Genomic DNA, 23,599 nt, shown 5'->3' with positions numbered 1-23,599 from the left:
ATACCATCCATCTGCTCTACCCAACACACTGTCGCACACCTGAGGCGTCATCAGAGCGCACCTCCTACTGTTCCTCTTACACTGCACGGAATACCCGGACCGGATTCCACTCCCCTCCGCCTCCCAACACAACCTGCTCCCCCACATTCCCAGCTCCACAGAATACCCGGAGCGGATTCCACTCCCCTCCGCCTCCCAATACGCATAACAAACCAGTTTTCCCTACCACCATGCCCCCCACCTCTGCTCCACCACCACCCCCCCTTCTCCTCCCCACCCCCGTGTTGCTAACCTGGATAACCTCATACCTCTCCACCCTGCCACCACCCCTCCAATCCCCCACCTGACCAACTTCGCCCTCCTCAACATCCGGTCACTTACCAACAAAACCCACATCCTTCACGAACAAATTCTGGACAAATCGATTGACTTCCTTCTGCTCACTGAAACCTGGCAACAACCCAACGACTTCTTCTCCCTCAACCAAACATCACCTCCTGGTTTTAATTACATCACGAAACCCCGCCCCTCACGCCGTGGTGGTGGGCTGGCTGTCATCCACAACCAGAACATCCGGATTACAGAACTCACCCTCCCCTCAGTACCATCCTTTGAATTCCTCGCCTTCAAAGCCCCTCCCTCACTAACAGTTATCCTCATCTACCGGCCCCCCAAACCGGACCCCTCCTTCCTCTCTGATCTCACTGAACTCCTCATCATTGCTTCATCCCTCTCCCCACGTCTGTTACTCCTTGGTGACTTCAACATCCACATGGACTCCCCCACCTGCAAACATGCCTCTGAACTTTCCTCCCTTCTGGACAACTTCTCACTTACCCAACATGTCACCTTCCCCACCCATGATAAAGGACACATCCTTGACCTTGTCTGCTCCACCAACCTCCCAGTACTCGACCTCCACCCCTGCCCCTTTCCCCTCTCTGACCACAAACTTATACAGTTCGCCATCACCTCCCCTGTCCGCTACCCCCCCCCCCTTCCAGGAACATCACCTTCCGTAACCTACGCTCTGTCGATCCCCAGCACCTATCCCACCTGCTATCCTCTACTCTCCCCCTGGACTCGAACCTCAGCACACCTGATGACCTACTCAATCACCTCAACTCCACCCTTCTCACCTCCCTCAACAGCCTGGCCCCCCTCAAAAGGAAAACTGTCACCTTTACAACCTCGTCTCCCTGGTTCACCCCTGCACTCCGTAGAATGAAACAAACCGGCCGTCAGCTTGAACGCTTAACAAAAAAAATCATCCCTCACAGTTCACCACCAATCCTACAAACTTCATCTCACCACCTACAGAGATGCCCTCACTGCCGCAAAATCAGCTTACCTCTCCAACATCTTCACCGACCCCTCCCGCAACCCCAGGACCCCTCTTCTCCACCGTCAACAAGCTCCTCAAACCCCGTGCCGACACCCTCACTTCCTCCACTTCCACCTTATGCAGTTAATTCCTCCAGTTTTTCTCGGACAAAATCACTGCCATTAATCACTCCCTATCTGCTTCTCCAATCTCTCCCTCCTTCTCCCCTGACCTCCCGACTCCCCCTCCCCACGGCCGCCTCTCCCAGTTCACTCTGGTCTCCCCCTTTGAAATTCTCAATTTGATCAGCTCCTCCAAACCCACTACCTGCTCCCTTGACCCTCTTCCCACCCCTCTACTGAAGTCCTGCCTCCCCGTCCTCTGCCCCTACCTTGTCAACCTCTTCAACTCCTCCCTGTCCCAAGGAACCGTTCCCTCTGCCTTTAAAACTGCTGCTGTCACTCCCATCCTCAAAAAACCCGGTCTGGATCCCTCATCCCTCAGTAACTACCGCCCCATCTCCAACCTCCCCTTTCTCTCCAAAACAATAGAACGCATCATCTCCAAACAACTTCACCGCCATCTTCAATCAAATCACCTCTTCGAACCCCTTCAGTCTGGTTTTCGTCCCCATCACAGCACAGAAACGGCACTCGTCAAGGTCCTCAATGACCTCCTCACCTCTGCTGACACCGGTTCCCTCAACATCCTCATCCTCCTCGACCTGAGTGCGCCTTTGATACCGTGAGCCACAACATCCTGCTCACCCGACTCCAAGACATCGGTATCGAAGGTACTGCGCTCAGGTGGCTCCAGTCATATCTCTCCGACAGATCCCACTTCATCTCCCTCGATAATCACTCCTCTGCCACCGCTACAGTCACCCAAGGTGTTCCCCAAGGCTCAGTACTCGGCCCCCTCCTCTTCATCATCTACATCCTCCCCCTTGGTCAGATTCTCCGCCACTACAACCTGGACTTCCACTGCTACGCCGATGACACTCAAATCTACCTCAGCACCAAATCCCTCCATAACCCCCCCATCACCCACATTGAATCCTGTCTGACTGACTTGAAATCCTGGATGCAAAAAAACTTTCTTAAACTCAACAGCAATAAAACTGAACTCCTCCTCATCGGCTCCAAATCCACCCTCAGTAAAACCCCCAACCTCACACTGACCATCGATGGCACCCCTGTTTCCCCCTCAACCCAGGCACGCAACCTCGGGGTTATATTCGATCCCACCCTCTCCCTTGACTCCCACATCCGCCAAGTTGTCAAAATCTCATTTTTCCATCTCCGCAACATTGCCAAAATCCGTCCCTATCTCACCCGCCCCGCAGCTGAGCGACTCATTCACGCCTTCATCTCCTCCCGCCTCGACTACTGTAACTCCCTCCTATACGGCATCAGCTCCACCTCCCTCAGTAGACTCCAGCGTGTTCAGAACGCAGCCGCCAGACTTCTCACCCACACTAAATCATGGCACCATATCACCCCGGTCGTCAAAGAACTACACTGGCTTCCCGTTACTCACCGCATCAACTACAAACTCCTGGTCCTTACCTATAAAGCCCTCCACCATCTGGCCCCCCCGTACCTCACTGACCTTCTCATCCCCTACCATCCTCCCCGGACCCTCAGATCCACCTCGGCCGGCCTGCTTTCCACCCCCATTGGCAATCTCCGGAGCTTTGGAGACAGAGCCTTCTCTGTGGCCGCCCCAAAGCTCTGGAACTCCCTCCCCCAATACCTCCGTGAGTCCGAGTCCCTCACTCTGTTCCAGTCCCGCCTCAAAACCCATCTTTTCACCTCTCTCTATCCGTAAAACACCCCCCCACTCATTTTCGACCTCCTCCTGACTGCCACTGTGTTTTGTTTTGTTGTTTTTGTTGTTTTTCTTAGTCTGTTGTCTACCTGCCCCAGTCTATCTACCCCCCCCCCCCCCCCTCATATTGTAAAGCGTCTTTGGGTACTATAAAAGCGCTATATAAATCCAATATATTATTATTATTATTATTGGAGTTTCAGGCTCTGCACTTTCCCTCCTCACCTCATACCTCAAAGACCGCACCTACAGGGTTACTTGGAGAGGGTCCAAGTCCGACCCTTGTCAATTAACTACAGGGGTCCCTCAGGGCTCTGTTCTTGGTCCCCTCCTCTTCTCCTTGTACACAAACTCGCTCGGATCAGTCATTAGCCCGCATGGTTTTTCATACCACTGCTACGCTGACAACACCCAATTAATTCTGTCCTTTCCCCGCTCAGAGACCCAGGTCGTCGCACGCATCTCTGCTTGTCTAGCTGACATCTCTCAGTGGATGTCTGATCATCACCTCAAGCTCAACCTTGACAAGACTGAACTGCTTTTCCTTCCGGGAAAAGATTGTCCCACTCTTGACCTAACAATCAACATTGGCACCTCTGTTGTTTCCCTGACTCAGACTGCAAGGAATCTGGGTGTGACCCTAGATAACACCCTGTCCTTCACTGCAAACATCGCTGCTACAACCCGCTGCTGCAGATACACGCTTTACAACATCAGGAGGATGCGTCCCCAGCTGACCCAGAAAGCGACGCAGGTTCTGGTCCAGGCTCTCGTCATCTCACGCCTAGACTACTGCAACTCCCTCCTGGCTGGTCTACCTGCATGTGCCATCCGACCTCTGCAGCTCATCCAGAATGCAGCTGCTCGCCTGGTCTTCAACCTTCCTAAATTCTCCCACACCACGCCGCTCCTCCGCTCCCTTCACTGGCTTCCGATAACTACTAGAATCCACTTCAAGACACTGGTACTTGCATACCATGCTGCGAATGGATCTGGCCCTTCCTACATCCGGGACATGGTTAAACCGTACACCCCAGCACGTGCACTCCGCTCTGCATCAACCAAACGGCTCGCTACACCATCGCTGCGAAGGGGACCCAAGTTCCCATCAGCAAAAACACGTGGGTTTGCTATCCTGGCTCCAAAATGGTGGAATGAGCTCCCCATTGACATCAGGACAGCAGATAGCTTTCACACCTTCCGGCGCAGACTGAAAACTCATCTCTTTCGACTCCACTTCGAGCGATAGAACTATTAACAAAGCACTAAAGGGCTGGCTCATCTAAAGCCAGTTGAGTAGCACTTGAAATGTTTTTGCTCTATGAAACCTGATGTACTTATATGATTCTGTTTTCTTCAAGTTTGTATTTTGTTGGTCGAACGCACTTATTGTAAGTCGCATTGGATAAAAGCGTCAGCTAAATGCAATGTAATGTAATGTAATGCTCTAAACTCACCTGTGAATCTCGACCTTGACAATCTCCAGAACTTTTCCTGCTTCTTATTTCTGTTCTCCACTTCACTTCCCTAATATATCTCAATATCAGCATCCTTAAATATTTATGCGCCACTGGGCCATCGTGGGGAACACGGGTAATTAAAGTGGAGAAACATCTGAGCCCGAGCGCGGGGCTAGGGGCCCGAGAACCTCGGCTGAAACAAGTGGGTGTCTGTCTTCACCCTGTGAGCCCTTTTTCTCTCAGAGCTTCTGAGGGGGAGCTCTAGTTTAGGCTGATGAAAAAGGCTTGTCAAACATGAGTTGTACTTGTAGATGCATGTAGAGCAAACGTTCCATAATCTATACAGTTCATATACTGTTAGGACTCCTAAAGAAGCATGAGGTAAAATTGGGGGCCAAGAAAGAAGGGATATTTGACCATTTTTACGTCTGAAGGAAGGAAAGAAAATCAGGACACATGCTTGTCATTTCTTATTTATAAATCCAAGGATCAATGTTTCAGCACATGTTTATATCTTTCAGATAAAAGCCAGTCATAACTGAAATGAGATAAATACTGTATTAGAGATGAGATTAGAAACGTATAATTAATACCCAACTCATAACTTCAACGTCAACACGTCCACAATATTTTTAGAGGGCATTTGTACGCTGTGTGATAAAGCAGACAGTAGAGAAATGACAGGAAATGAGGGGAAGGCAATGAGGATTGTTATGAGGCAAATGTCCCTGGCCGGATATGAACCAGGGCCGTAGCAATTTAATGTTGTGCCCTAACCCCAAGGCCACCAGGGGGCCCAAGTATGTACACATGTAAAAAATAGACAAAAAGGGCACAAAATGAAAAGAATAAAGTTACTTAATTTCAACATTAACTATACTAATCCACTTCATTCATAACAATACCTTCCAGGTCTGGGTGAAAGCAAGAACTATTTGTGCATTTATTTTAAATGTGTATATTTATATAGTTATTATGCATGAAATGGTATCACTTGTTAAGCTACAATTGGTGATTGTGGCCAACATGTTATCTGATTATAACTTCTTAATTGTGGTGCATGCAAAGTGAATCATCATTTTAGGTTTTTACAACTTGGGACCTATTTTCATAGTTCCATTAGTCTAAATAATAAAAGTGGATTCCCATTGTGGATTGCTGATATCAGAACATTTTACCACATTGCTAACATTTATTAAAACGGGTCTAAAAAACACAAGCAATCAGATAAGTTTAGTAAAGAAACCCCCAAATAAAACCAATGTTAATGGTAAAGGAAACAAAAGTTAAGTTATTTTCCAAAGGTTCACAGTCAACAGATTGACTTCCTATACTTCTCTGTGGGTAATTTTGTGTATACGTAGATTTTATTTTCAAATAGGCATTGTAAAGGCAACCGAACAACAATAAATATTTGCCAGAGAGGGATATGGTGTGAAGCTTTTCCAGACGCGTGGTGTTGACAGCAAATCAGGTCTTCTCTTTGAATGCATTTAAGATGTTTATTTGGATTGCATGTTGATGACAGCAAAACAAGAGCCGGGTGTTTAACTGATAACTAAACAACTAACTGTGATAAAGAAATAAACCAAAATGAACTCAAAACAAACGATAAGCGAAAACACGCACGGTTGAAAAACTGTGTGGCTTCCCTCTGGTGATTCCCAATCCCTAATGCTGTGCACCTGTGTCCTCCCTAAATAGTAGGCTGTACCCTGAAATTGGCTGAGTCCCCGCCTATGCCCAGGTCAATTCAGTAGTATCACAGCACCCTCATATACAAATATTAAAATTAGGGCTGTCAAGTTAATAACGCGTTAACACAAAAAAACAATTAACGCCACCAATTATGTTAACGCGATTAACGCATGTGTATTTTTTTTCCTCGGCCGCCCCGTAGTTTCAGAGCGCATCGAATAGAGAAGGTTTGCCTTTTAACAAGAGAATGTGATTTGGAGTCAGGGGTTGAAGATCATTTGGATCCTCTGAGGTTTTTGTAATGGGACGGTCGTTCAATATGGCTTCCACTTCGCACAGGAGTGTTTGTAGTCCTTCATCATCCAAATGTTGCTCATGAAGAATAGAGTTCAGCACTTTCCTGACCATGCGAATGACTCTTTCCCATACTCCTCCATGATGGGATGCGGCTGGAGTGTTGAAACTCCATTTCACTCCAGAATGAAGCAGTGAGTTTTGAATTTTCTGATGGTTCAAATGAGATAGAGCTTCTCTCAGCTCACGTTCTGCTCCAACAAAGTTGGTTCCATTGTCTGATTTGATGTGTGATACTTGGCCTCGCCTGGAAATGAATCTGCATATTGCATTGATGCAAGAACTGGTGTCCAATGAATAGGCCACTTCCAGATGGACTGCCCGACTGGCCATGCAGGTGAAGATAACTCCATAGCGTTTGATGAGGCTGCAGCCTCTCTTCACTTCAAACGGCCCGAAATAGTCAATGCCCACATTTGTGAATGGTGGAAGATCAGATTGCAATCTTTCTTTTGGCAAATCTGACATCTTTTATTCACCCAGCTTTCCCCTATATTGTCTGCAGACAACACAGGAAGAGAGGATCTTTCTAGCAGCAGCATTTGCTCTGGTGATCCAGTATTGTCGACGAAGTCTGGAAAGTAGGTGATTTCTTCCACAGTGTCCTAACTGTTCATGAATGTGGCGTAAGATTAGAGTGGTGATGTGTTGGTCCTTAGCAAGAATGACTGGATGTTTTGTGTCTTCAGGCATTGCTCCTTTGCTAAGCCTCCCTCCCACTCTCAAGATTCCTTGTTTCAGCACCGGATCAAGTTTATAAATGTGACTGCTTTTCTTCACTGCAGATGTTCCCTTTTTCAAAGCAGTGATTTCATCACTATACTTGTCCATTTGGCAGTACTGAATGATGACACTTTCTGCCGCGTCAATATCTTCAGGAAATAAGACGTGACCACCCATTGTGGTTCTGAATCTTTTCATGTCTTCTTCCTCTTTGTTCTTTTGTTGAGTTGGGTCAAGTCCACTGCTGGAGCTTGTATTTATTTTTCTCTTTTGACTCAACAACTGCAACGTCTTTCTCAGCTGGAGAAACCACGCAACTGAGATCTTAAGCCTTTTCCACGAGGAGAAGTGGGTTATCAGTTGATTTACTGCATTCTGTGGGTCTTCATCAGAGATGTTATTTGTTGCATTTGGTGCATCATTAATGATGACAGTATTAACTGAAACTTCTCCTCTAACCTCTGGGTCATCACTGCTGATGGAAGTTGAATCCAAGATGTTAAGAGGCCATTCCTCTTCACTCTTGGAAAGAAACTCTGGGCCATGGATCCATCTGCTGCAAGTGAGAAGGTGTTCAACTTCCAACTTCACCCCACGAGAGGCCTCATCAGCTGGGTTCCGTTTTGTGTCAACGTACCTCCATTGTGAGATGTTTGTGGCTTCTCTTATAGCAGAGACCCTATTGGCAACAAAGGTGTGAAAGCGCTTTGTTTCGTTCCTGATATACTTTAACACTGTTGTGCTGTCTGTCCAGAAGATTGAGTTTTCCAGCTCTAGTTGCAACTCTGCTTTCAGGAGTCTGTCAACTCTCGCTGCCAGCACAGCAGCTGTTAGTTCCATCCTTGGGATTGTCACATTCTTTAGAGGAGCAACTCGTGCCTTTCCTAGAACAAAAGTTACATGGATCTTCTCATCATCACTCTGCAGACTCAAGTATGAAACTGTGCCATAGCCATTCTCGCTGGCGTCAGAGAAATTATGTAGTTGGGCACTTGTGAGCTGTCCAAATTCTTTGGGTTTAAAACATCTCGGCACACTGAAAGTGCTAAGTCTTCTTAGATCTTCTAGCCACCGAACCCACTGCAACCGGTAGTTTTGAGGAATGTGCTCATCCCAACTGTAGCTCATCTTACAGAGGTTTTGCAGCATTATCTTGACAGGTAAGGTGAAGGGTGCTAAAAATCCAATGGGGTCGTAGACCGAGCTCACCACCGACAGGATACCTCTTCTTGTGAATGGTCTTTCTTGGACTGCCATCTTGAACCTAAAGGTATCAGTTTTTGCGCACCACTGCAGTCCCAGGGTTCTTTCGACAGGAAGGCTGTCTCTGTCGAAATCCAGTTATTTCACTTCCTTGGCTCTTTTCTCCATATCAATGGCTTCCAACACTGACCTGCTGTTGCTGATCCATTTCAGCAGTTGGAATCCTCCCAACTGGCATAGAGCGGTCAGGTCTGTAACCAAAGACATGGCTTCTGCCTCTGAAGACAAGGATTTCAAGCAATCGTCCACATAAAAGTTCTGCTTGATGGTGTCTGTTACATGAACTGGGAAGTCTGCTTTGTGGTCTTCAGCCGTTTTTCTAAGGGCAAAACTGGCACAGCTGGGCGATGATATTGCACCAAACAGATGAACAGTCATTCTGTACTCAGTGAGCGGCTGTGTCAGATCACCTCTTGGCCACCATAGGAAGCGAAGAAAGTCTACATCCTGTTTTGCCACTTGGACTTGATGATACATAGCTTTTATGTCAGCCATAACTGCTATAGAGTTTAGGCGAAACCTTGTGAGAACTCCGAGCAAGGAATTTGTCAAGTCAGGTCCCTGGAGTAGTTTAGTGTTGAGTGACACACCTTTGTAGCTTGCCGCACAGTCAAATACCACTCTCAGGGTTTTCTTTTTAGGATGGTACACCCCATGATGCGGGATGTACCACACCTTTCCTTCTTTTCCTTTCACCTGATGCTCTGGCACACTCTCTGCATAGCCGTTGTTTATGACATCACCAAGAAAGTTGGTGTATTCCTCTTTGAATGTTGGATTTCTCTCCAATTTCCTTTTTAGGCAGAGGACCCTTTGCTCAGCAAGATGGCGGTTGTTGGGCATGACAACATTGTCCTCTTCTCTAAAAGGCAACTTCAAGTAATAATGTCCATTGTTGAGTTCAGCTGAAGTGTTGGCAATTTGCATGAACTTAAGATCTTCTATGGACATTTCTGGCTTGTCTTCTGCTGATTTCTCATTGAAGTCATGGTTGTACTGCTTCACCAGCAGTTCCTCTATATGAGCAATGGATATGCGGTTGGCTGTCACTGTGGGGCAGCTACTCCCACTCTCATTGCCTCCTCTCAATGGTCCGTTGACAACCTATCCCAATAAGGTTCTAACAGCGTAAGGTCCTTTACCCCTGCTGTTTATCACTTCCCACGGCTCCATTACTTCTGGAGAGTTAGTTCCAATTAACAGCTGCACATCAGCATCGATAGCAGGAATTTCCACAGAGTCCAAGTATGGCCAAGCATACAAGTCTTCCTGTTGTGGGATGTTATTACGAGTCACAGGCATCTTGCGTTGGGTTTACACATCAGGCAACTCAATATAGATGTTACCATTGAGTGCAGCTACCTCTAGTCCTGAGATGACGTGACTGTTGACAAAGCTTTCTTTATTCATTGTTTTCATCAGGAAATTAGTGTCCCTTCCTCTCACCTTTAGCTTCCTCATCAGTTGCTCAGAGCAGAAAGTAGATGAGCTGCCGGGATCTAGAAATGCATAGGTCTTTAGAATTGTGCTGCCTTTCTTTGCCTTGATCTTTACAGGCACAATTGACAAGATGCAATCGTGTGCTCCGGCTCCTATATGGCCACATGTCTTGGGAGTAGTGTCTTGACTCATCCTATGTTGTTTCTTGCTGTGTGTCCTTTGATTTGATTTCTTTCCATTCCTTTGCATGGATATGGAGAATGCTAGGATGTTTCAGGTTACACAACTTACAAGACAGCCGACTGTGACAATCTTTACTCATGTGTCCAACTGATAGACATCCAAAACAAGCACCTTTCTTTTTTAGGAACTCAATTTTATCCCGATGCTGCTTCTTTTCCATCTTGGGGCACACTTCCAATCTGTGGCCCTCTTCACACAGCAGACAAGGTCCCTTTGTTGACTTATCAGGTAAGTATTTCTCCTTTTGAGTTTCAGAGTTAACAGCTGCCACAGATGTAGCGAAACTGCTTCCTTTCTCCTTTATGCGTCCCTGTGACACTTTATTTCCAACTTTGAATTTTGAGAATGAGACAACTGTGTCTTGAATGTCTCCATACAGTGGGTCAGATGCAACAGACACTTGTCTCTCAATAAAATTGACCAAGTCACTGAAACCTGCTTGACGATGGCATCTCTCCTGATGTTCAAAATCAATGTTTCTCCATTTCCCCCTCAGTTTGTATGGTAACTTCATGATTATAGCACGTATGTTTGATGGCATATTCATTTCTGACATCTAGCTTATGTCCTCCATAGCGTTACAGCAGAAGCGTAGGAATAGTGAAAATGCTTGTAAGGCTTTGATGTCCTCTGACTTCAGTGGTGCCCATCCAAGTGCTTTTTCCATATATGCAATGGCTATTTTTTGCTCATTTCCAAAGCGTTCTTCTAAAAGCATTCTTGCTCTTTGATACCCCCTGTCAGATGGCATGTGTTGACAGCTCTTGACCAGCTCTCTAGGTTGCCCTCGAGTGTACTGCTCCAGGTAGTATAAGCAGTCTACACTGATAGCAGATTTTCCTTCCACTCCATTTTCAAAAGCTCTGACAAATAAGTTGTACTCAAGAGGGTTTCCATCAAACACTGGTATGTCCCTTGGGGGTAATGATAATGAAGACTGCTGTTGCACTAGTAATGCTGTGATGTCATTTTACTTTTGCATGATGGTGAAAATATTGCCTTGGTCTGGTTCCTCACTGTTTTGGTTTGATTGCTGTGATGGCTGTGCAGTTGGATATGACTGACGAGATCTTTGAGGCATTCTGCCTTGATCCTCATCGACTTGGATACATTGCTGTTGTGTATATGCACTGGGATATGACTGCAAAGACCTTTGAGGCATGCTTGGGATGTGATTTGAAGCATACGTTTTTGATCTGGTTCCTTGTGAAATGGTTTCTTTGCGCCGTGCCCCTGTTCCACTTGGCATTGAAGCTGCAGTATTGAACTGGTTGTATGGATCCTGTAGCTGCTGAGACTGTAATGGCATTGCAGCTTTAGCAGCTCCTGTTGGTGGATTGTACTGGTTGTATGGATTTTGATGTGATTGAGTGGGTTTTGTAGTTTTACTGCCTCCTGTTGGTGGATGATTGTATTGACAGTTTGGCTCCAATAATTGTGCTTTCATTGACATAGCAGTTTTACTGCCTCCTGTTGGTGGATGATTGACGGTACAACTTGAAGTTTGTGGAACAAATGGCACAGCAGAGGGTTTGAGAGCAGACTTGTGTTTTGACACATATGAATTTGTTCCATTTGTGACTCCTATGTCAGACCCTCTGTTTCTGAGTACTGTGACTTTGTCTGTCTGCGCAGCAATCTGACTTTGCACTTCAAGCAATTCCCTTTTCTTCCTAATTTGAGCCTCTTGAGCTTCCAGCTCATGCGTTTCCTTGAGAGCAGCCTCCAAAGCCAGGAGTGCAGCCCTTTCAGCCTCTGCCGTGATACGTGCAGAGCACGTTGTTGACCTTGAGGACCTTGAATGGCCAGAGCTTCCACCTGACACATTTTTTTTGTCACCAATATTAGAAATACTGTCATTTGGCCCAATATTATCCAGCTCCTCATTTGCATGTAACACATCATCGATTTCATCATCCACAACCTGTGTGCATTTCTCCCTGTTTGCATGGACCCATTTTTCCATTTTGTGTATTACTCCTTTAACATTGTGCATTTGATTTTGAAACCATTCCGTTTGTTTAAACATTTCATCCTCAGGCAACAAAGGTGTTAATGACTCATGCAACCTTCTAGTTTCCCCAGACAGTTTCCACAACATTTCATGTTTGATTTGCATGTCAGAAACATTTCCATCTGAAATCATCATTTGTTCCAATTCCTTTGCCATTTTACACAATTGCTTTATCCCAGAATTCCTGTCCTTTTGCATAGATAATATCTTTGCTTCCGCTGCTTTATATGTGAGTTTAGCTGTCCTTTTACCAAGCCCATCCTCCTTTTCAGTTTGATTGACAGCAGCGTTCATTTCCTGATTTTCCTCGTTACTCATGGTCATTATTTAGCAATCCACGAAGGCTTTGTTTCGAATTTAGCAAGTTTTTCAACAAATGTAAAGGCAACCGAACAACAAATATTTGCCAGTGAGGGATATGGTGTGAAGCTTTTCCAGACGCGTGGTGTTGACAGCAAATCAGGTCTTCTCTTTGAATGCATTTAAGATGTTTATTTGGATTGCAGGATGATGACAGCAAAACAAGAGCCGGGTGTTTAACTGATAACTAAACAACTAACTGTGATAAAGAAATAAACCAAAATGAACTCAAAACAAACAGAAAATAAGCGAAAACACGCACGGTTGAAAAACTGTGTGGCTTCCCTCTGGTGATTCCCAATCCCTAATGCTGTGCACCTGTGTCCTCCCTAAATAGTAGGCTGTACCCTGAAATTGGCTGAGTCCCCGCCTATGCCCAGGTCAATTCAGTAGTATCACAGCACCTTCATATACAAATATTAAAATACATCAAATTGGCTGCAACAGGCATTAAACATTCAGTGTCAGGTAGTTAAATTGTACCCTCCAATAAAGTGGTTTACTTCTTATAACTTCTACAACTTGACAGCTTGTGTTTCTAGCCCTGTATGACTTAATTGTAGCAATGTAACTGTGATCCAAGATCTCAGCAATTACTTAGTTGAGTACTTTAAAATAACTGATGGAAATAATGGAGTTCACAGGTGCTCAGGAAGTACAATTGACTAAAACTAAGTGCTTTAAATGGCTTTCTGATGGTCTTTGGACGGTGTCTCTGTCTCTGATAGGTTGGCAGGGTGTGGACTGCTCCATCCCGTGCTCCAGTGGTACCTGGGGACTGAGCTGCAACCAGACCTGTCAGTGTGCCAACGAGGCGGCCTGCGACCCCTCCAACGGGACCTGCACCTGCTCCCCGGGCTGGAGGGACGAGTACTGCGACTTACCGTGTCCTGTAAGTGCAATCTTTAGTTCTTCGGAGGAAAATAAGGTGCAGCAAAGTTTGGGGAAAAAAAGGGTTTGAGCTTCTTTAAATAACAACAATACAATATAATGCAATAGAAAATTGCGTAATAAAATGCGATATGATACAACGCTATACAATACAATGCAAGATACGATGCGGTATGATACAAGTACAATGAGTTACGATGCAATAAGATATGATGCTGTACAATACAAGGTACGATACAATAGAAGATACGATACAATACAAGATACCATATAATACAAGGTATAATGAAGTATGATACGAGTACAATGAGATACGATGCAATATGATACGACATCATACGATGCTGTACAATGTAACATACGATACAATAAAAGATAGGGGATACAATAATGATGGGAACAATTCAAATTTGCTGTTCTTGACATGGTTTGGGGCAGAGGGTTGTAATGGTAAACGGATTCAAAGTTTCTCGAAGGCTTGACCTACAATCTTTAATCCATTGATGATATGGTGGAGCAGTTTTGACTTTTAAGTGATAAACAATATTTTTACCATCTATAACAGCTATAGATGCCTCACAATCGCAGATGTGAAAAGCAAAAGAAGAATTTGTGTAATTGCCCTAAAAACCTAATGCAGTGAAACAATACATTCTTTGTTAGGTCCTTTTACCAACATATTCCATTTAATTACAGGAAAGAAGATGATCTATCATCACACTCGAGTTTGTATATGATAGTACCTTACAGTATGTATTTCTTTATGAGAGATGGATGGTGAACCAAATAGTGTTCTATAACTCCACTCAAACTCTTTGTTGTTGTCAGAGTTACCTTACAGAGATAATAACACTGTACCATCAGAATACTTAACAATTCTGATGTTAAGACAGTCAGTTTTGTTAATGCATTATGTCTGCTGTGTTCTGGCTGTTAGGAGGGGTCATATGGGCTGGACTGCAGAGAGAGATGCGACTGTTTCAACGCAGACGGATGTGATCCGGTGACCGGCTTCTGCCGCTGCCTTGCAGGCTGGACCGGTGAGTTTTGAGGCTGCTGCTTAAGACTGATAAAACACTGGGACCACCAGAGTTTAAGCTTCTGGCAACAGGAATGACGCCCGAAGACTCCAATTGTCTGGTTTCACAAAACATCTTCCTTAAGTAGGGATTAATCTTTTCCTTACCCGAGTTGGTCTAAAAAGGAAACGACTATTCTTCTGGAGGAGAACATGAATTCATCAGTTTAAACAGTTTCAATAGGTAAGATGTACAACAGTTTTATTTATTTTAGAATACCGTTTGTATTAGACCAACATAATAAGAAAACCTTTATTTTAAAGTGAAGATTTTATGGAAATCTTCTGGAGAAGTGTGTTTTGTGCAACTGATTTTATTTTAGGTAAGCCTTAACTCAGAATGTAAGGAATATCAAAACTAACAATGGTAAGTGCAACGCTCAAAGCGAAGACATTCTGAAGGATGTGTGGCTGTCGACAAGAATACACAAGAAGACACAACAGATCAATATGACACACAGAAAAAATGATAAATATATTATCTCTTACGGCCCGTCCACACGGCGGCGCATTGACTTTGAATGGGGTGACGTCACGCTTTGCCGAACTGCATTGTGGTTCCGTTGCTTCGTTTTGCTCGCGTTGCTCGCTTAAAAAGTTGAGCAATGTTCACATTTTGAATCTTCGACGGAAGCGTCAGCCAATCAAATCATATGCCAGTACAAGCTCTAGCCAATCAAACCGCGTGCTTGTGTGTCCGGGGCGGGAAATTCATGTGATTGGTTGTTGGTCGAGCTTCAGACACGCCCACCGGCAAGCTTCAACGCACGCCGCCGTGTGGACGATGCGTTATCCTAAAACTGATGAAGATTCAGGCATGGATATGACAGCTTCACAAGATGAAGCACCTTTTTACGACCTAGCCTTGCTAGTCTCTTTTAGTTGTTGTTCTTTTTTTACATAACTCCAGTATTATATCTGCTCTCTGATAACACAGAGAGTTGCAAGCAGCTATTGTCTGAGGTCACATTATGTAGTCTTGTTAGATGTGCCAAGAGCAAGGACTGTCTTAGGTAAGACAGCTTTTATGTGCGCAGCTCCACTTGCTTGGAACAATCTTCAGCAAGAATTGAAACTGAGCAATCTCATTCCTCTGCATGTTTTTAAAGCTAGGGTAAATGAAATGCTTGCTGATACAATGGGCATTTGTAAATGTCTATAAATATGTATCCTGTAAATATAATGTATAATGTCCTTTATTGTTTTATGTTTCATGTGGAACCTATATGCTGCAGGTCTCCCTTGAAAAAGAGATCTATGATCTCAATGGGACCAATCTGAATAAATAAAGGTTTGAAATGAAATACATTAAACCAACATCCTCCACAGTAACATTGCACTTAATACGCCATATTTAAGTTGCTAAACTTTTATCCATTAATTGTCAATCGGAATAGTGGTGATCAATATGAGAGCTGATGAATATGGAAAATATTTTATTCATTGCCTCAGGGAGAAAAGGTTATGAAATGACATTGGGAAAAAATGCAACATATTGATGAATATCTAGATTCAAATGTCAGACTAAATAACTAAATAAATCTGGTTTGAAGAAGTAAAGTGTTTTTGTTGCTCTATGCAATTACAGTGAAGATAGATGGTTCTATGAGATAAAAGGAGTGTAGCTTTTTATTCAAAGTCACTAAACAAGCAAAACTTAATATGTTTTTGTTATGCCACTTTTTCCTAATGTGGGTACACATGAGGAACAATCATATTTTGACTGAACACGTTATTTGTTAGACATATGATGACATAGCATACACCAAGTTTATCACACATTTCATAACAATGTTCCTTTTTTTCTCATCTGTTGTATGATCGCCGGGTGAAATTGAAATGTGCCATTTGTGGTACAAATTAATCTACGGGCATCTGCATATACACAGTATGGTGGGCTCAATCACAGTTAAAGACGGTCTTTTGAAAGTCATTTGTAGTATTTCTCTAAGTTATTAATTTGAAAAGTGAAATGGTTGCGTAATATCTAATAAATAATAAATGAAGTTCCAACGATGACTTTAATCTCACCTTCGCACAGTGAATTATGGGATTGTTGGTTTCGAAAGTTACACCTATGGTAGTACACAGCTGCAAATAGAGATGTCGAAAAGGTGTGTGATTTTTCGTGTCCGAAGCAATCCAATCTTCCAACAAACACTTCTGTTGAATATACTGGCAACTAAGAAGGCAATACATTTGGTAATAAGTAATAAGGTAATAAGGTTTAGAGTAGGTATAATATAAATATGTGACATTAGAAAGCCTCTACACAGAAGATTTCATTTATAAAACTTTTTCACGTTTGAGTCCCTACTACCTTTCATTTTGAAGAAGAGTTGCATTTTTCAGCAATAGTTTCCATAAGCTACGCTCTTAACCTCTTCTACACCGGGGGAAAAACGCGTCATCTGAGGAAACAGTGTCTGAGGGCATCTTAACATTTAATAAACTATGAATGTTTTATATCCATGTAACGGGAAGAAACTCATCTAACTGATCATTTTTATTTATTTATTTTTAAAACCCACAATGCTAATGCTGAGCCTCTGAATTAGCAACGAGCGAAAAATGCTAACAGATTACTACACCGAAACTCACTCATAAAACCTGATTATTTATCCTTTCTGCACATCCAACACATCGATTCGCATCGTGAGATGATACAGAATCGATGGGTACAGACATTATCACTCTATGATAAGAACTTGCGACTTTATAAACAAAAACAGACATCAAAATATGTGGCACTAGGTAGCTAAACACGCTAACATGGTTTATCTGTGTCGTTGTCTGGTCAAAAGTGGTCTTCAATGGCATTAAAACGATAAAAACACTGCTGAAGTTAATCCAATGTGTCTGTGTCCCTTTGAAATGATTTCTGATAATCCGTAAGCAATAAACCTGCTTTTCCGTTTCCAGATGTCAGAGCGAGAGATAGGTTCACTCTGACATTTCTTTTTTACCATGTGTGTGTGTGGGGAAATTCCCCTTCGATTATATTGGCTCTAACGGTCAGAAAGAGATGTCAATCACCAAAATCAACCAATGGGTTCCAGAGAAACGGTAAAAACGGCCATTTCCACCCAAATCACCTCAGAGGTGGAGTTCTTTTTGCTAAATCTCTCTAAAAAGGTCAAATGTCACTTGTTTTGCATCAATCTTGATACAGGGTACTTATTATATGTTGTACTTTGGACTCCTAAAGCTTTTAGTCTACCTTACCATCATCCAAGGGTAGTTCTCATTCATAACACTCCGTTCGATGTCAAACAGAAGCATCAATCTCATTACGCCAATCCTGATTGGCTGGTGTTCTTGACGTCAGTGTCAGGGGAAATCACCCCCTATAAGTAGCCTGCGCCACAACACATGCGTCATTCAAACACCTCTTCTCGCTTCAGAGCACATCTCTACAGTAGCCGGGCAAGCTTCACTGTCCACAGACTGAACCCAAATACCCATTTCGGTCGACGGGCGCTCGCCGGCTACTCCTTCTGCTTCGCAGGAAGACGGTAGTACTAACGCCGTTAGTACTTAAAATCGACCTCGCCCTTCTCTACGAGAAAGTAAGGTTGGTCCGATTTTTTCAAGCTAGCAGCACACCTGTTGCTAGTTCGCTCCCTCTCTACCGACACCACGGTAGCGAGGAAGTTTTCTCTTTTCTCTTCTCCACGGAGGAAGAAAGGATTTAAGGAGCATACTGCCACACCAGTCAGTATTCTCCAGGAATAAAAGACCCACACTGTCCTTTTCTCCGGATTAAGGACAAGGTGGTTTTATCTTTTCTCCCGTCCCACCTGTCGAGAGCGGGCCCTCTCCATGCCACGAGGCGGCCAAGATGGACGCCCCTCTCCCTGCCTCGGGCTGGAACACGCCCGAGGCGCTATCGACAACCCCGGCTCATGCGGACATTGCGTCCGCTTCACCGTTAAGAGGTTAGCTCGACAAGCTGTCGGAACAGGACCCCCCCATGTCCACGGACCCGCCGACCGGCAGTCAGGACACGGGGGCGTCCGCCACAGAGAGTGAGCCCCTCTCCGTGTCGGTCTGGGGCTCACTATCTGCTATGGCTATAGAACCGGAATCCCGCGCCCTGGCAGGCCGGGACCCGGTGACGGCAAGACACGCGGGAACGGTTTCCCGCGCTCCACCAAGCTGGGGCTCCCGGTTAGACCTCACCATGGTCTCACCCGCGGAGGATGTCCTCGGGCTTGACTACGAGGAGGACGAAGAGGAGAACGCCCTGGCGTTCCTCCTGTCCGAATCGGATGAACAGGAAGAGGACACCTTCATATCACCGGCTCAGGCTGCAAAGCCTGAGGCAAGTGCTGCTCTCCCGGGCGATAGCACACCAGCTTTGCCCGGTCTGAGCATGGACCTGCAGGCCGTGTGTAAACGCGCTGCGGCCAGACTCAACGTCCCGTGGCCCGAAATGGCCAAGGAGACCTCCAGGTCCCGCTACGAGGGAAAACATCTTCCCCAAGCAGCGGGGGAAAAGAGACAACTCCTTCCAGTCTTCCCGGAGATGTTGGATGAGGTGTCGGTCTCGTGGAGAGACCGGCCCTTCAGCAACAAGGTCCCAATCCAGGGTGCCTCCTCCCTAGACTGTGACGGAATGGAGAAGCTCGGCCTGCTCTGCATGCCACCCATGGAACCGCTGGTAGCGGCTCACCTTCTACCAAAAGTGGGCCCGTCACCAAGCAGGAACCCCACGCTGCCAGCAAAGTCGGACCGATTTCAGTCGACAATGACTGAACGGTCCTACAAAGCCGCAGCGTTGTCCGCCAGGGCCCTGAATGTGTCCTCGCTGCTAACCGCTTACCAAGCGGAGCTCTGCGAGGACCTGTCGGGTAACCCGGGGGCAGCCACTCTGGACGAGATGGCAGCGGTCACGGACATTTGTCTCCGTGTCCAACGCTGCGCCGTCCAGGCCACGGGCAAGGCAATTGGGATCATGGTGGTGCAGACTCTCTCCCAGACCGGGAAAAGGAGGATGTGCTGGATATGCCTATCGTTCCCGAGGGAATTTTTGGCTCCGCTCTCGCCTCCATGCAAAGGAGGTGTGAGACGAGGAAGAGGGAGGACGAGGCACTCCACCTCTGCCTCCCTCGAAGGGTCCAGCCACTGCTCTCGCAGCAGCAGTCCTCTGTCCAAGCTGCCTCGAACTCTGCTCGGTTTAAAACACAGAAGACGCAGAGGTCGCAGCCCACCCCGAGTCCCCAGCCCAGGCTGAAGACAAGGGCAAGCTGGCCTAGAAATTCTCCGGTTCCGGCTGCAGCTCAGGCTCAGCCAACCCAGAATTTCGGCCAGCAGTCGAGGAAAAAGAAGCGAGCGGCGTGACAGCCCCTCCTTCTCCCCTCCGTGAATGTGTTCCCGCCGCCTCGAGAGATGCCTAAACACCATCCTCAAGTCCGCACAAACACATGTCACACATTGATTGATTCCTCTGTCATAAAAATGTGCCGCTGACGCATCCAGGCTTCAGGCCGAGGGCGCAGCTAAAAAAAAATGAAAAGAAAATCAATAAAACCAATAAACAGCCCGCCAATTTTTCCCCTTTTGAGAGCAGCTACGGCATCTCTCAAAAGGCAGATTATTGACGGGTCTGTGAAGGTACCACCGTCACGCGCATGCGCAGTGCCGGCTGGAGCTGTAAGCGTGACATCTCAGCTGGCTCTAAGGAGCATACAGCAGGAGATACTCACGACATCTACCTGGGCTTCTCAAAACAGTTATACTTTATCTGTTTTCACAAGCCCAGAGAGAGTCAACCCATATTCTGGAAAGAGAGGTTCTCTCTCTCCTAGAAAGAGGGGTTTTATCTATAATGCCCGCCGAGCAGAGTCAGATTACGCAGACAAATGTCCTCGTAAAGCACCCACTCAACATGGGTCTCATAATAAAACTAAACCCTGCGCGCAACGGCGTGCGGAGAGTATTGGTCATTATGTAATGCGTAGTGGCACTACACCCGACTGTTCTAGTGCGGGACGCGCCTACGGGTGCTGTCCTTTCACAGAAGGTGGTCACCACGGACGCAGGTCAGACAGGCTGATAGGGTATTTACGAAGGTCACCGGTGAGAGGTCTCTAGAGCAGAGACCTCCAGCGGGCGCACGTAAATCACCCGGAGCTCTTAGCGGTGTTCCCCACCCTAAAACGCTTCCTGCCTTCTCTCAGAGGACACCATGTCCTCGTGAGGACAGACAACACAATATCGTGTATGAACTGCCAAGGGAGGTTGCGTTGTCTCCAGTCACACACACTGGCACACAAACTGATCCCTTGGAGCGGCAGACGTCTCCTCTCTCTGAGAGCGACACAGGTACCGGGAATGATGCGCCTCGGGACAGAACTACTGCCCAGAGGTGCACCACTCTATGCAGACTGGACTCCTCATCCAAGGATCGTGAGTCCGCTGTGGGTGCGTTACGGCGGAGCCGCGTTAAATCTGTTCGCAAAAAGAAAAAAATGCTCAATGACAGCTGTTCTCTTTAATGCACGATTTAAACGCACTGTTAGGCGGGGACGCACTCGTACACGATTGACCTCCGGGTACTCTGTGTACGCGTTCCCACCCCTGGCTCTGATACCCCCAACTCTGGCCAGAGTGAAGGAGCAACGCCACACACTTACTCTAATGTTTCCGCCCTAGCCCGCAACGTACGGGCTGGCGGAGAAATATCAGCTGTTGTGCGGGCAGCCATGGCAGCCCCCACCACGCAGGGACAGATTGTGTCAGGCGGGAGGGGGGGGGGCGATCCTTTACCCACGCCCAGAGCGCGGGGCACTATGGGTCTGACCCGTGAGTGGTACAATCTGAATACAGTGGGACTCCCTCAGAAGGTGATGAACACTATTCAGAGTGCGAGAGCTTCCTCCACCAGGTCTCTTTACGACTGTAAGTGGAGGGTGTTTGAGGAGTGGTGCCTTCAAGAAGGACACATCTCTTTTCAATGTCCTGTCGGGGTGATTTTATCATTTCTACAGGACTTGATGGATAAACACAGAGCTTTCTCCACGATCAAAGTGTACCTGGCTGCTATTGCTGCATGCCATGTGGGCTTTGAGGGCAAGATGGCTAGCCAACATCCTTTGGTCTGCCGTTTTATGAAGGGAGCTCGCAGGCTCCTCCCTGTCTCCAGGTCGCTGGTGCCCTTATGGGACCTGGCAGTGGTTTTAAATGGGCTCAGAATGACCCCATTTGAACCCCTGGAAGGAGCTGACATGAAACATCTGTCACTCAAGACAGTGCTGTTACTGGCCCTGGCATCCGCCAAGCGGGTCAGCGATATCCATGCACTGTCTGTACATCCCTCATGCACTCAGTTTGCCCCAGGGCAAACGAGAGTGTTGTTGAAACCCAACCCTGCCTTTACACCAAAGGTGGTTGGTTCGTGTACCCCGATTGACATTGAGGCATTTCCTCCGCCGCTGGTTTCCTCCGGGGAGCAGCAGCAGGATCTGTTGTGTCCAGTCCGGGCTTTACACACATATATGGACAGATCAAAAGAGCTTCGTCTTAATGACCAACTCTTCGTGTCCTGGGCTAACCCTCACAAGGGCAAGCCTGTTACTAAGCAACGGCTCTCCCACTGGATCGTGGAGGCGATTGCTTTGGCTTATACGAGTCAGAATTTGCAAGCACCTTCGGGTCTGCGAGTCTGCCGACTCGGGGCCTGGCTACATCCTGGGCTTTGTTCAAGGGTGTTTCCATCCAAGACATCTGTGCAGCGGCAAGCTGGTCCTCGCCGCTCACTTTTGTCCGCTTTTACAGGCTAGACGTCTCCGCTCCAAGCGTGGCCCGAGCAGTGCTGGGCACCTGGTTGAGTCGGGACTCCACCTGTTAAATTCTGGTTGATCGGTGATCTTCGAGATAAGCTCGTCTGGCAATACGGGAGCTACAATATCCCATTGTGAGACATCGAACGGAGTGTTATGAATGAGAACTATAGGTTACTTACGTAACCCCAGCCTCAGAGTAACATGAAGTGAGATGTCTCACCAGACGGCCCTCCTTGAGAAGAGGTGCTTATTTTGAATGACGCATGCTACTTATGGGGGGTGATTTCCCCTGACGCTGACATCAAGATCACCAGCCAATCAGGATTGGCGTAATGAGATTGATGCTTCTGTTTGCTCCGCGATGAGGCGCATCCCATAGTGAGACATCTCACTTCATGTTACTCGGAGAATTGGGGTTACGTAAGTAACCTATAGTTTTCACTATAAGTAAAAAATAATCTTTGGACGGACACTATAATTTACAGTTTTTTACTATGTTCAATCTGAATTTTCTTTAAAACAAAAAACATCTATATTGATTCTGACTTTTCTACATCCAACTCACAGGTTTATCATTACTTTGAGAAAAAAGATTATTAATTTAACCCTTTTAGAAGGGAAGATATGGTCATTTGTTCTGGGAATGTCATTTTCGACAGGTTAATATCCAAAATAATTTTGTTTTTGCATACTGACATCTTTAACATGTTGAATTGTGTCACAGAACGTACTCAAAAGCCTGAAAAAATATATCTAGTGTGGAGGGACACAAGATAGTATAACTAGTAGGTGAATACACTTGCAGTAACCCAACGTTATACCCAAGCACAGTAACTTTTAAGTGTGTGTCTTTATTTGTTTTAGACTGTATCTTTCCTTTACACCAAGTGTTATGACCTGAATTGTTATGTTTTATATGTCAAGTCAGAATTTTAAAAAGTATTTCAGTGCTGCTGCATCTTGAATACTAGTTATTAACATTTGGCCTTTTTCTGCTTCCCATCCTCCACCTTCCTTTGTTTTAACTTCAACGCATACAGCTCCAGACATTCACCCACTTTGTGGCTCAGAGGTAGTTTATTAATTGAGTTCTAATGGCTGCCTGTGCCTCACTCTCATATTCTCTCATATTCT

The 23,599-nt window shown here is 45.9% G+C and overlaps 1 protein-coding gene across 1 annotated transcript in view; it reads left to right on the top strand.

Annotated features, from left to right (window-relative positions):
- Positions 1 to 23,599, top strand: part of LOC117461155 (multiple epidermal growth factor-like domains protein 11) — a 147,348-nt gene that overhangs the window by 92,129 nt on the left and 31,620 nt on the right. Inside the window, exons 12-13 of the mRNA XM_034102917.1 lie at positions 13,438 to 13,601; positions 14,538 to 14,640. Of these exons, the coding sequence (XP_033958808.1) occupies positions 13,438 to 13,601; positions 14,538 to 14,640 (267 nt within the window). The remainder of the gene's footprint in view (positions 1 to 13,437; positions 13,602 to 14,537; positions 14,641 to 23,599) is intronic.

The sequence above is a fragment of the Pseudochaenichthys georgianus genome, chromosome 3 (genome assembly GCF_902827115.2).
Source record: "Pseudochaenichthys georgianus chromosome 3, fPseGeo1.2, whole genome shotgun sequence".
In the NCBI taxonomy this organism is placed as follows: domain Eukaryota; kingdom Metazoa; phylum Chordata; class Actinopteri; order Perciformes; family Channichthyidae; genus Pseudochaenichthys; species Pseudochaenichthys georgianus.
Note: the sequence above shows the minus strand (reverse complement) of the source record. Positions and strands in the feature narration are given on the sequence as shown.